At 58.3% G+C, this 12386-nt stretch overlaps 1 protein-coding gene across 1 annotated transcript; it reads right to left on the bottom strand.

The window, feature by feature from the left end:
- Window positions 1-359: 359 nt before the first annotated feature.
- JDV02_007156 (uncharacterized protein) lies at window positions 360-1804 on the bottom strand (the record flags this gene model as incomplete). Its single annotated transcript, XM_047988623.1, has 3 exons — window positions 360-1003; window positions 1064-1351; window positions 1417-1804. The coding sequence occupies 3 exons, from the start codon at window positions 1802-1804 to the stop codon at window positions 360-362; spliced, it is 1320 nt and encodes a 439-aa protein (XP_047844621.1).
- Between the last annotated feature and the right edge of the window lie 10582 nt (window positions 1805-12386).

Below are 12386 nucleotides of genomic sequence, written 5' to 3' on the forward strand. Positions count from 1 at the left end.
TCAGCGCCCTCGATGGATACTCTCAAAGTGGTCTCAAGTGCTAAGCTACTAAAGCTCACAAATCTTGCGGTCGAAGACAGCAGTGTCCCCAAGTACGCTGATGCCGACCGCGGCCAGATAATTCAAAAGATCGGTTGGACCGCACCGTGACACTAGCGTTATGCTGTTTTCGCCGTAGAGCTGACAGGAAGTGCAACCAACGCATGTTACAAAGATTGCCCTAATCATCTCTTGATTTCTGCATCCGTTGCCGTCTCTGATAGTGCGGAGCCGACATATAGGACGCATCGTACTTGTCTCCTGCCCCCGACTTGGCGCGCCAGTTTCGCCTCCTACAAGCGATCCGTCGACGAGACTACTCAAGCGGAGTAGTAAGAATCCGTCGGCGCCTGGGTGACAGCCGTTTGCTGTCGCTGCTCGTCCAGCCACACTTGTTGATTTCCCGTGTCTTTCCCATACTGCCAGCCCCGAAACTGGGATGGGTCCTGGGCAAGGACGTTCTGCTGGTGCCACGAATCCGCATCCGATGGAACTGCGCCCGCTAACACTGTTCCATGGTCACCAAGTCCTGTAATTCCGCCAGAGGCCATGTTCGCTGCGGGTAGGCCGAAGGGCTGTCCGTATATGCCCGTGAGGTTAGATGCACGACGTTCGAAGTGCTGTCCGTCGCCTATGGTCAGATACTGGGGCTGCTGCTGGCCTGCAGTGCTCTCCCCGCTATACGACATGGATCGAGTCGGTTGTGAGAATTCGGACCATGCCATGTCGTCGTGTGACCCTGCCTCAGAGGTTCCCGGCGCCCAAGGTCCGGGCGCAGCTGATGACTGCGCGAATGGCGAGAACTGCGCACTCAACGGGGATTCTGCCGGATACGGGGCCCAGGCCATGTTAAGCCCCTCGGCCTTGACCATCGGAGCTCCATTCGAGTCTGGCGACACCCATGTCCCCGGCGGCTGGCCGCCGAAGCCGTAATGGCCATCGTGGGGCAGCCCATTCGACGGTACTTTTCACGTCATGGTCAGCGTGACCACCATGCTTCGTCTCGCTACGCGATAGGTCTCACCTTTAACATCCGGCGGTAAGTAGTCGTCTGTGGTTGTCTGTGCCTTGTTGCCTTGTACCATCCCAACCATCTCCCCGGGGCTTCCTCCCGCGACTGCAGGTGACGAGGTCGACGAGGCCACACTGGACCCAGCGGTTTGACGCACAGCTCCTCTTGAACGACTCTCCCCTCCTGGCTGCTGGTCAACCGGATAGAAACTGCATTCTTTTTTCAAGCGAATGCAGTTAACGCAGCGGTTCTGGACCTCCGGAGAGGTGATACATCGAATTTTTCGGCGACGACAGTGACCTATCCACAGGCTTGTAAGTTATCACACCCACGGCAGTGCTTCTCGAGCAGCGATCAAGACTTACTGCAGGCGATCGAGGTCCTGTGATACCCGAGCTTGTTTCTCTTCTTCTCCCCAGTTCCGCCAGCTGACATTTGCGCGCCAGATGCCCCTTGTTGTTGCATTTGCGTTGTGTTCGGTGTGCTGAACGATCGCCGCAGCGCCGAGCCCGGAGTTTCGTCGTAAGATCCCTCTGAGTCTCGACCGTCGCCTTCTGGCGCTGATGAATCCTGTGGCATGATCCCAAATGCTGTATTGTACTCCATTGCCGGGTCGTGAGCAGGAGGTACGATGTACTGATACGACATGTTAAGCGTTGAGACCGATGCTAACCTCAGGATGGGCGCGCTGTTGCACCCGTACTCCCAGATGTCCTGTTTCGCGTGGATATCGCGTGCTCGGACCACGGCCATGTAAATGGTGCGTGCCACGGGAAGTGCTGTAGGCTGACGACGGGGCCGCAGGCAGGCAAGGCGACCAGCCCGATTTTACGGGCGTGCAATTAGATCAGCGAGGTGCCGGCGATGTCTGGAGCGGTGTCGCGCCAGTATATCGGAGCCCTCAACGCAGGCCACCTAGACCATTCTTAGCCTGGCCTTCCCTTTCGATGTTTCAGCGAGAAACGTGGCCGGCCAAGCTTGAGGGCAGCTAAACCGGACTCTCGGTCACCCGCCGGACCTGCCAAAGACACAGCGCGGAGTGATGCAGTTTCTCGGGTCGGCTTCCGAATAAGTCGAAGGGCCTGCTTGCCGACTTTGTGCGCCTCGCGTGGAGGAGGAGGGGAGGGGGGGGTTAGGCACTTGTTCGCGCCTTCGAGAACCCAAAGTCAAGGTTCTGGTCGAGTCCCGCCGCGCGTCCCTACGGTTGAGGCGATGCAGCTGATGGCAGCTGCGATGGGGCGTGGTCTTTATGAGCGTCAGGCTCGGATTGTGATGACGACCTCCTGCCGAAGCCGGCGCGCGACGAGCGAGGGCTCGCAGATTGAGCCCAGGCTGGCCTCAGCTCTGGAGGATCGTTTGCTTGGTGGCGGCAGGCGTAGGCCCCCTGTTTACCCCGAGCTATGTCTCGTGCAACCTGGCAAAGGGAAACGCAGTGAGCGAGAGGCTGGGAACGAGCGAGGATGTGATGCCTTCGTCCCGCACTTGCTGAGAAGGCTCTCAGCGCGGGTAGAGAGCAGCGCGGTGGCAAGAGCCTGACGGCCGATGGGAATGAGCGGCGTCGAGAGGTGGCAATTCGCCCAAAGTATCTCGTCAGTCCCTAGCGAACGATTGAGGGCCAAGTCAGGTCGAACAACGGCAAGCCTGCACGCCTCCCATTGGGCACGGCTTCTTCCTTTTCCTCTCGCGCCTCCTGGTCTGGACGGGGCGACAAGGGTCGACGGCCACGCAGACGGTGCCCAAGCGGCACAACAGGAAGCTATGTGCTCACAGCGTGTGTCTGCGTCGGTATTGGGGAGCAGAACCCTGTCCAGCCAACCATGAGAAAAGCAACGTCTTCCAAGTGGTTTGGGGTGACGCGGGAGGATCAGCAGGAGAGGAGGACGGAAGGTCCTGGTGCCGGGAGGCAGGTCGGATGTGTGCAATACGGCGAGAAAGGGTTGCCCCGAGACTGGACGAACACTTGCCGGTCGTCTTCAGCTCGTGACCATTCCAGCTTGACAGGGTGCGGGAAGCAGATATATATGACGGGACAGCCGTGCCGGCGGGGGGAAGGGGGGTGTGTACGAGGGATATTTTTATATAAGGGGATGGGCAAATTTGCCTCGAGCGAGTGCGTCAGACAGATAGAGGAAGAGAGAGACTCTGGTCTGACTGACTGAGCAGTAGCCCAGGTGGCCGACGACGAGAGCAACCTTGAACAAGCGCGCGCGGAGCATGGGGTGCAATCGGAAAGCCAGCGCAGTTGCGCCAACGTCGGGGGGCTTCACCTGCGTGATGTGCTCGGTAGCCCAAACAAGCTCCATCTGGTCTGCAAGCCCTTTCCGCAACGGCCACCAGTCCATCCGGGAGCGTTAGACACCCCCGATATATCGCGTCTCCACTCGGGGTATGAGTGGGATACGTAGCGACGACGGTTGAGGGACTTCCGATCAGCAGCAGCCTTGGTGGACCCATGCTCGACGCAATTCATCCTGCCCGTAACGAGCGTAGTTCGTGACACTTTGTCAGTGATGTGTGCATGCCGGCTGCATGCGAACCAAGACAGGATGGCGTTCGGCTGCGTAACCTGCCCAGTACGAGTACCTACGTGGGACTTGGCTGTTCCGGGGACAAAGCCGTTTGACACGCTTGGGGCTCAACGCTCATGCCGTTGGCGGCTCTACTTCCCAGCTGTCAAAGGGCCGACCATATGTGTGCTTCACCCCCATCATGGCACCAGTACAGCGTGTGGAGGCGGTCGGGGGGCGCCGTCTGGGTATCCGGTCAAGAGCCGGCTCTCCTGCTGCTTTCCTAGACGCCCCTGGAAGTGCGGATCTGCAGCTCTCTGGGTCGCGGGCCAAGCCAGTGGTGTCCCCGGACAGCCGACAAGACAGGGTGTCGCGCAGCGCGCGCGCCGCCGAGGGTAGGTAGTGCAGGTTGTGCACAAACGAACCATTCTTTCTGCCTCGTCCACTTCTCCACAGAGTGCGTGTGTGTAGTCCCGGCAAGTAAAAGATATGCAGCTCTATATATGCGCGTCGGTGCAGGCAGGTAGGTAAGTATCCTGCATGCGTTGGTACGTACGTACGTACGTGGTACTTGGCACGCCGTATGGTCGTGTGTCCGGTAGGGAGGTAGGTAGGTACTCACACATGCAGGTATTTTGTGTTTGGGGGAGGCTGGTGACCGACGACGTGTATCTGTCTGTTTCTGTCTCTCTGGCTGTCCGTCTGTTCTTCTGTACGCGTGAACGCTCGTACACTTGACAAACACCTTGTTCCAGAATGGAGCCCTGGTTTGGATCGAAGTCGTCGTTGTGGGTTCGCGGATCGCGCCAGCAGGCAACCTAGCCGTAGTCTTGTGGATCCTCCGGCGGGAACTCAAGCGTGGCGCCTCGAATGCGCCTTGGTTTGACGGCCATTTTAGTGCCATCTTCTTATTCTTAGTAGTATTCAATCTCGACGTTGGTTAGGCGCGAGGGCACGAATGGCTACTCGTCGGCGCACACACCCCCGTCATGGCTGGTCCGCTCCTGCTGAAGAATGTCCGGTATCTGACGAGGCATGTCACCGGCGGCGATGATGCATGGCTCGAGGCAGGACTGGACCGGGCATGCATCCGCAGCCAACTGCATCCCAGCTACGCGGTTTTTGGGCTAGCATCGCGGCGACTCCTTTTCTCCTTGTCAACCTGCTGCGGGAAGTGCATCTGTATGCAGGTGGTCGCTCGTTAGCGCACCTCGCATGGATCCCCTCTCGCTCAGCCCAGGAATCTGACGGGCCTTGGCGCCTGGCACACACGCGCGGTAACATCGACCGGCTTGGGACCCGGTTGAACCAAGTCACTGCACTGTGCTGTCCAGCCTCGCTCGTGTCCCGTGCCTTGCGGACAGAGCAAAATGTTAGTGAGTACATTGGGGGGCGGCCGTAAGCCTGTAGGCAAGGCGCATCGCCGCACCGTTGATGTAAGTGGCATAGGCTCGCCGCTCAGCGACTGCCCGTAGTGGCAGGTAACTGCAGAGGTTCGCTGGCTGTCGCGACCAGTCGCGAAAGGTACCGTCCGAAGGGATCCAGTTTGTCAGGCCCCATGCCTTGGAGCTGCCTAAGCCAGTTGATCGACAGCGGTAGTGGCAACAGAAGCGTCGAGGCTGTCACGGCGGCGTTGGCCTCCTGTCCGAGAGAGATCCAAAAGCCCGATGCTGTACCAAGTCCATGTGTACTTGCGTGTTACCTGAAGAATCGCGCGCCCCCGTCAGCAGGATCTGGCTCCCCACCCGATGCAACAGAGCTTGACTGCATGGCGAAGGTTGGGGCGTGATTGGGGAGCAAGGGGGGCGTTTGACAGATTGGAGACCCGCTCTGGGCCCGACAGCGATATTACCTCTGGGGGCCAGCTGCCTGCCTGTCCTGCCTGCTTGCTTGTGATGGCGGCGACAGAAGAGTGCTCCCGGGCCGAGCTCCCAAGTCAGTTGACTCGAGTAGCCAGCGGGCAGGTCATTGTTACTTGCCGGCAGGTCATGGTCGTGGGCCACAGGTCTCGTCCGCACACCATTCGGACCCTCACATGGTTGGCTGGACGGGTGAGACGCAGGATCTACTCTGGCCAGTCTGGGCTGGGCCAGACCCGCGAGGTCTTTCTGTATCAACGGCGAGCGGCAACACAGCAGCAGCCATAACGAGAGCGACAGCGTCCGACGACCTCTCCTCGTTATGAGGCAGCTCATTGGGTCGGTTTGCCACTGGCCCGCATGCTCCGTGTGGCGAGGGCGCCAATCCGGACTGTACGGGGTACGTATGTGCTTCGTATATCTGAGTGGTTGCTCTGTGTATCATGATGCATGAGGCTCAATGCTTCCTGGCGAGGCGTCTGACGGGCCGACCCCGGACCCCGTTCGATTCGATAAGACGATCAGCAGAGAGTGATGGGACTCCGGCGTCTGTGCTTGGAACGACAGTGGGCTCCTCGGCCGAGAGAGATGCCCAAATTATCGAGTCATTCCAAGCACCGGTTGCTTTTTGCTCGTTTGCCCCTCCCCGAGGGCCACTGTCACTGAGGTCGGCCTCCACACGCTGGCCCTGGGCAGACCGGGGAAGCCATCCGCCGCAACGCTAATGTTGTCGAGGTGCATCTTGCGAGTGTGGTTCCTCCAGCAGGGCTCCCCCCTCGTGGGGACCGGACCGTGGTGGTGTCCCAATGCCTGCTCCTGTGGCTGATGTTGCTTGCGTACCTTGGCTTCCGGATGCCACGATGCTTGCTTGCTTGCTTGCTCTTTTGTTTGCTTGTGTGCTTGTGTGCTTGCGTGTGCTTGCTTGCTTGCCATGATCATCGCTCGCTTGCCTGCTTGCTTTGCTTTGCTTGTCCGTCTAGGTCGGGGACCTAGCCTGTGTCAGACCACCGTCCACATGCTCGTCGGCCCCGCTCCCGCAGCTTCTCCAGGGGCTCAACCCACCCATATTCGACGCGGAGGGCTATAAGAGAAGGGGCAGCTGGCTGCTAAAAGGTATGGCCGAATGTCCATTGGATGCGAAGGACCCGGCCAGGGCGGCGGCCAATGCTACGCCCCGGGCCTTGGCCGGGCGGCGAGGGCGCACTCGGACTGTGGCGGCGATCGCCTGGTCCTGGCCCTGATCCTTGGTCGTGCACTCGGTTGGGTCTTTCCAAGCACGCCAGCCATTGTGGCATGAACGACGTTATCGGAGGTGTTGGCTACCCATGGTGGTTCGTCGTCGTCGTCGTCGTCGGCCGATCGGAGTGTTACAGAGGTCATTTCGTCTGTCTGTCTGCACGCCCGCGCCCGACCAATGGCAAGGAGCTGGCCAGGCTGTCAGACAGTTTCGTTTTCCAGAGCAAGCGCTTGCCTGGGCAGTTGCCAGTTGGCATCGGCCGGAAGGTACAATCCGTGCGAACCACCCTCGGAGCAAGAGGTGCCTACCAGGTACCAGGTAGGTAGGGAAGGCCACCTGTTGCCTGCAGTGCTTTGCGCTCGTAAGGTACCTACCTACCTACGAACCACCTAGCAAGTACAGGACTCGTAACTATACCTCCGAGTCCTTCACCACATGTCGGATACGAAGTTCCTACCTCGTAGCACCTTGGTACTTACCTGACCTAAGGTATGGCACACACCTCAAGTGTACGCACTACTAACCTCGTACCTCAAATGCTGCCGTAGCTAGGTACCTCTATGAATAGGTACCTGAGGCTAAGGTAGAGTTGGTATTTAAGCACTATCAAGTACCTAGGGCAATTAACCTACCAAAGGCAATTACCGATGCCCAGGTACTGGAGAGGCAAGTTGACTCAGGAATATTCCAAGTCGTCACCTCCACACCAACTCCATCTTTCTTGGCTGCACGATCCTGGGACAGCGATGCACAGCACCGGGTACATACCTACCTAGGTAGGCACCTGGTAGGTGGTACTTGGGTACAGCGCGAGTCCCATTATGCTGCTGCCCCCATCAGTCTCGAGGCTGGAATGGAGCACGAGATGGAAGCGGCCATGAAGAGAGAGGGCCTGCCAGGCATACCTACCTAGCCCGTAGTCTACACTTGGAACCTCTCCTTCCTTCACGAGTGGAAGTTACCTCGGTGCTTACCAACTACTACCTAGTACTTAAGGTAGACTGATAACTTAAGCTCCAAAATAGTACTGGATTAACTATCCGGCAGACCCTAGCGGCAAGAGAATACTACCTAGGTACTAAGGTACCTGCCTACAGTATGCTGGCACGAAAACCTCACCTCCTGGTACCTCGCCAGCACTAGCGACTCATATTTTCGTGTTCAATGCCTCCCCTCCGCTCGAGCACCACGACGCCTCTTACATGTGAGCGATGGTGAAGCCGGGGCGCACGTCCAGCAGATCGGTAGGAGCCTCGCCAGTGGGCAGGACGCCCTTTGCACATTGATTCTGTCATCACGCATCGAGCTGCTAGCCGATGTTGTACAACGCAGCCAGCACGTCGTCGGTCCATGTGGATGGTCATCTCGTCGTCATGCCCATCCATCATGACATTACCTCGACGTATCATCATCCGCGCCTCCCATGCCGCATTCTTTGCTGTGTCCGTGCCTGCGCCTGCGCCTGCTGCGTCTGCGCCAGCGCCTGGCCTGGATGTCTCGCCGCCATGCGCATGCCACCCCCTCCACCTTGCAGCAGCATCCATGAGATGGAGGGCATGGACACCCCCCCGGTTGGCGGCTGAGGCCCCGAGAGAGAGCTTCGATGCGACGAATAATGGAGGTGCGTCTTGCCTTACCTCACCCGCAGCAGCAATCGCACCTACCTACTCATGCACTGTTGCTGCTGCTGCTGCTGCTGCTGCTGCTGCTCCTCCTCCTCCTCCTCCTCCTGCCGCTGCCGCTGCCGCTGCCGCTGCCGTTACTGTTGCCGTTGCCATCGCTGCTGGGGTTGCAGGCACACTCAGGCAAGGCACCGTCATGTAGTTAGAGGCGCACGCGTCTGCAGAATGCACAATATCCCACACCGGTCTGGGTCCAACCAAGGCCTCCAGCCACCCAGCGCCTTTGCCCCCTAACCGCATGGCTGAGGAGTAGGACGGCGTCCCACTGACGATGCTTTGACAGGTCCACGGGTGCTCGCCGAGTACGCACATACAACTAACTACCTTACCTTACATATCTGGGTACCGGGTGCGGTACCTACGGAGCCGATGTGGACGAAGAACAGGGGGCCCAGCCACCTCGTCCATGTGTGCGTACCGAGCTACGAATTACTGACATACTCGATGCACAAGCGAACAAGCAAGTCTGTCAGCGACGCGCCTTGAACTATCAGAGGAGAGGCCTCACCTACTAGCCTGTTCATCAGGTCAGCTCACTCACCTGCAGGAGAGTGAGCTCCGTCTTGCACGCGTCCAGACCTCCCTCCCTCGTACGCCCACGTCAAAGGAAGGAAGAACAAAAAAAATGCACGTCTCAGTGAGGCCAGGCTCGACGCCAAAGCCCATTTGGCGGCTCGCTTGTGGCCGGCCGACTGCCACCATGGTTGTTAGCTCCGTCCATCAACCGCTCTAGCGCTGCGCCCCGTTGCGCCCATCAAACACTTATTCTCCGAACCGTGGACCTGATACCCCAGCACGCTATCGTTTGGCCTTTTGACAGCGATCAAGCATCTTTCAAGTCGTACCATCCCCACCCACAAATGGCAGGCTTGTTGTATGTAGTAGTCATCAGCTGGTACGACTTTTTTTTTCCTTTTGGTTGCGGAGAGCCAGGTGCTGATTCGTCTGCCACGGCGCTGCATCTGAGCGGCACAAGGCGGTCCATGCTGCCCGACTCTCTCGAGGTTGCGGCATCGCTGGCCAGACTCAAGAAAGATGGTGCCCGCCCGGCCAGTCTGATAGGCTTGTCGTGATGCTGGGCTTGCCCAACACTTCAACGTCTTATTGACAAAGACCAGGCGTTGGCTCAGTCTCCTTTCGGCCCTAGCCTCGTCCATCGAGGATCTGGACTGCGCTGCAACGTCTCGCCGCAAACGTACTTGAGGGAGCGAAGCACCTCATGGACGAGTGGCAAACGACCTTGGTGCGAGCACGCACCACCGCCAGGCTTTGTAAAGGCGCTCGCTCCTCGCTAGCCGTGCTAGGACGGACGGACTGGCCCGAAAACGAGTTCGAATGGAGCAAAGGTCCGACAGAGTCCACGCCGTCCATCCTTGGGGGCCGTAGGGAGATTAGGTACGGAACGCGGCGGATGGCGCAGCAGCATGCCTTCTCCAGTCAGGCCCCTCCTGCAGCGACGATGGCTTCGTCTGCTCCTGACGACTGGCGCAGACGCTGACCCGCCCGTCTCTGACCAAGATGGCACCCGCACCTTCGTACCACTCCAACGATGTGATAATGGTTTGTGCAACTCTACTACTATTGCGGTGGGCTGTGGTTCTGATGCCCTCCATGAGCTAGAGGGTATCTTTGGTGCCAGTTGGAGGACGGACCCATGTCGAGTCTCCGCTCCGCATCCTGAGATGTGCTGGCTCCCAGTCTCCGTCCCTGCTGTACAATGTACGATGACTATGTATTCGTCCATCAAGTGCTCTTGCACCCCGCTACTACGTACATCCACAGGTACTTCCTCCACCGTCGGGCATCCACTCTGGCTCGGCGGCCCCATCACCATGCAGTCTGCAACATAGATGGCCAGGTGTCTTCTGGTCGTGCAGTTGGTGATGTGCCACCCGCCGCCAGTTTCCGGCGCAGTCGAGGGATGAGGCCAGGGGCAAGGTAGGAGCAGGCATCTACCTCTAACCAGACTTTGGCCTCCTATGGCGGCAGATGCGTGCTATCCCCGTCGGCCTCAGCAGAGGTCGGCCGATTGGATTCGCGCAGATCACACCAGCGCAGGGACGGACCAACCGACGACGTGAAATGTTTTTATGCAGAATGATCCGCCACGGTCGTCCTCCCGCCCAAGACGCATCTTGTCAGACCACAGCTCAGCATCCCGTGCAGACTTCACTCTGTCATGCCTCGCCGCGCTCCGAGCAGTCAGGCGGTCCCTCCTGCTTGAGCTGCGTGGATTCATGCTGGGGCCGACTGCGATCAAGCCAACGCCCTGCCTGAAGCCTAAATCAACACGGTTGTTTGAGTCAAGAGTTCGCTAATGCACTGACAGGCTGTTCTTTGATTCATCCGAGAAGGGAGGAGCGCATCGGGGGCCTCAAAGAAGTCAAGATAAGCACCACTTTGGTAGGACAAATAGCTTGCCATCCTGCTGACTCGCTCAGAGAAAGGCTGACTGGCCGCCACTCACGTCCTGACACCAGTGGGCGGCCATCGAGCGCTGCTTCTTGTTGGCGTGTCGGGAGGTCTCAGCCATCCCGTGCGGGCCCCATTCGATGAGAAAATAAGCAATACTAATAATGGCTTACCCAGTCGACAAGGGTAGTTGCAAATTGTTGCTAGCGTAGTCGGTGGGCGGGAGGCGAAGCTCCCCCCGAGTTTCTGCATGAACTTGCCTGGGACGCCTGCGAGATCCGGCATTTCCACTCTCTCCTATTGCTGGTGGGCAGTCAAAAGTATCTGCATAGCCGCTTCGGCTCGGCGCGCTCCTAGGACCCCGAGAGATTAAATCGATTGGAGTCGCCTCGTCTCTTCCCTCCCCCGCTTCTCCCAGCACGGCAGATATAAGCGGATCATATTAGCAGGAACGGACCGTCAATCCAGGGGGGAGGGGAGGGGCATGGGGCTCTCGCACCCCCGAATTATGTGGTTCCCATGATACTCTTCAAGTTAAGCGGCATTGATTGTCCATCGCAGCAGGCAGGTACGAAGTACAGAAGATGCGTAGCTACGCAAACTCCTCCATTAAAGTACCCCCCCTATCCCCGAAGCGCTGCTGCGAGTGCTGCTTGTGTGAGCACAGCTAGCCACAATCACGGTACTCCGAGACATGTTTCGTCAAGTAAAGAAGCTATTCCCTATGCTTCCGTGACATGACGATAATTGTCAACCATGCCCCTCTTCCGGTTCAAACCCTTGGCTCACAATTTTTTATCGACGCTGAACAGTAGAGTCCCTACCTTGTATGATTGATTCTTTGTTTCGACAGAAGTATCGAAACGCCAGAAACGAGGACCGAAGCCGCATGTAAGCGAGTTTGGTATGTGGGGTCATGCTTCCTTTGGTAGTGTGATATGGTGGCGATTCCTGCTCCGGAAGAAAAGGGGTTGATATGTCCGCGCGGTGGGGGCTCGGGCGGCCCCGTCCCGTCAAGTGATGTGCAAGAAGCAATGGGATCCGGCGGACCCGAGTTCTCGGACTCTGAACACGCCACTATCATGGAAAACAAAAGCATGTGTGCAATCCTTGACTGCGTCCGCGGCCAGCCTCTTCTCGCAGTCACGGGGAAATCGCCAGGGCAACAAGGTATTAGAGCGCGTTCCAACGTCGGCTACGGCCCGCAGCAGTAGCAGTGGTGGGTTACGAAAAGCATCGAGATTCACCTCATGGCCTTGCCCAACTTGGTATCGTCTGTAGGCTGCAGACGGCGTTGCTCAAAGCATCCCCGTCGCGTCAAATATTCACCTCACCTCTAGGGTAGTCTCCAGCATTGGGGAAGCGAGTGCTCTTGGCGAGACATGGATGCCGACAGCATCCGTGAATCTTCATATCGGGGTATATGCTCCCTGTTGAGTGCCCAGTTTGAACCGCTGTTAGAAGGATATAGAGTTGTGATAATCAATCGCCCCCAGACTCGCTGCCAGGTCTAGCAACTGCACTAATCGTAGACCAGGAGCGCGGGTAACAAGGGTGCGATCTGTCTGTCTCTCTGGGGCAGCGAGTGCTGCGATGATGGTACCTAAGACCCTCTTCTTGCTATCGATTACGACCAGG

The sequence above is a fragment of the Purpureocillium takamizusanense genome, chromosome 6 (genome assembly GCF_022605165.1).
Source record: "Purpureocillium takamizusanense chromosome 6, complete sequence".
Taxonomy (NCBI): domain Eukaryota; kingdom Fungi; phylum Ascomycota; class Sordariomycetes; order Hypocreales; family Ophiocordycipitaceae; genus Purpureocillium; species Purpureocillium takamizusanense.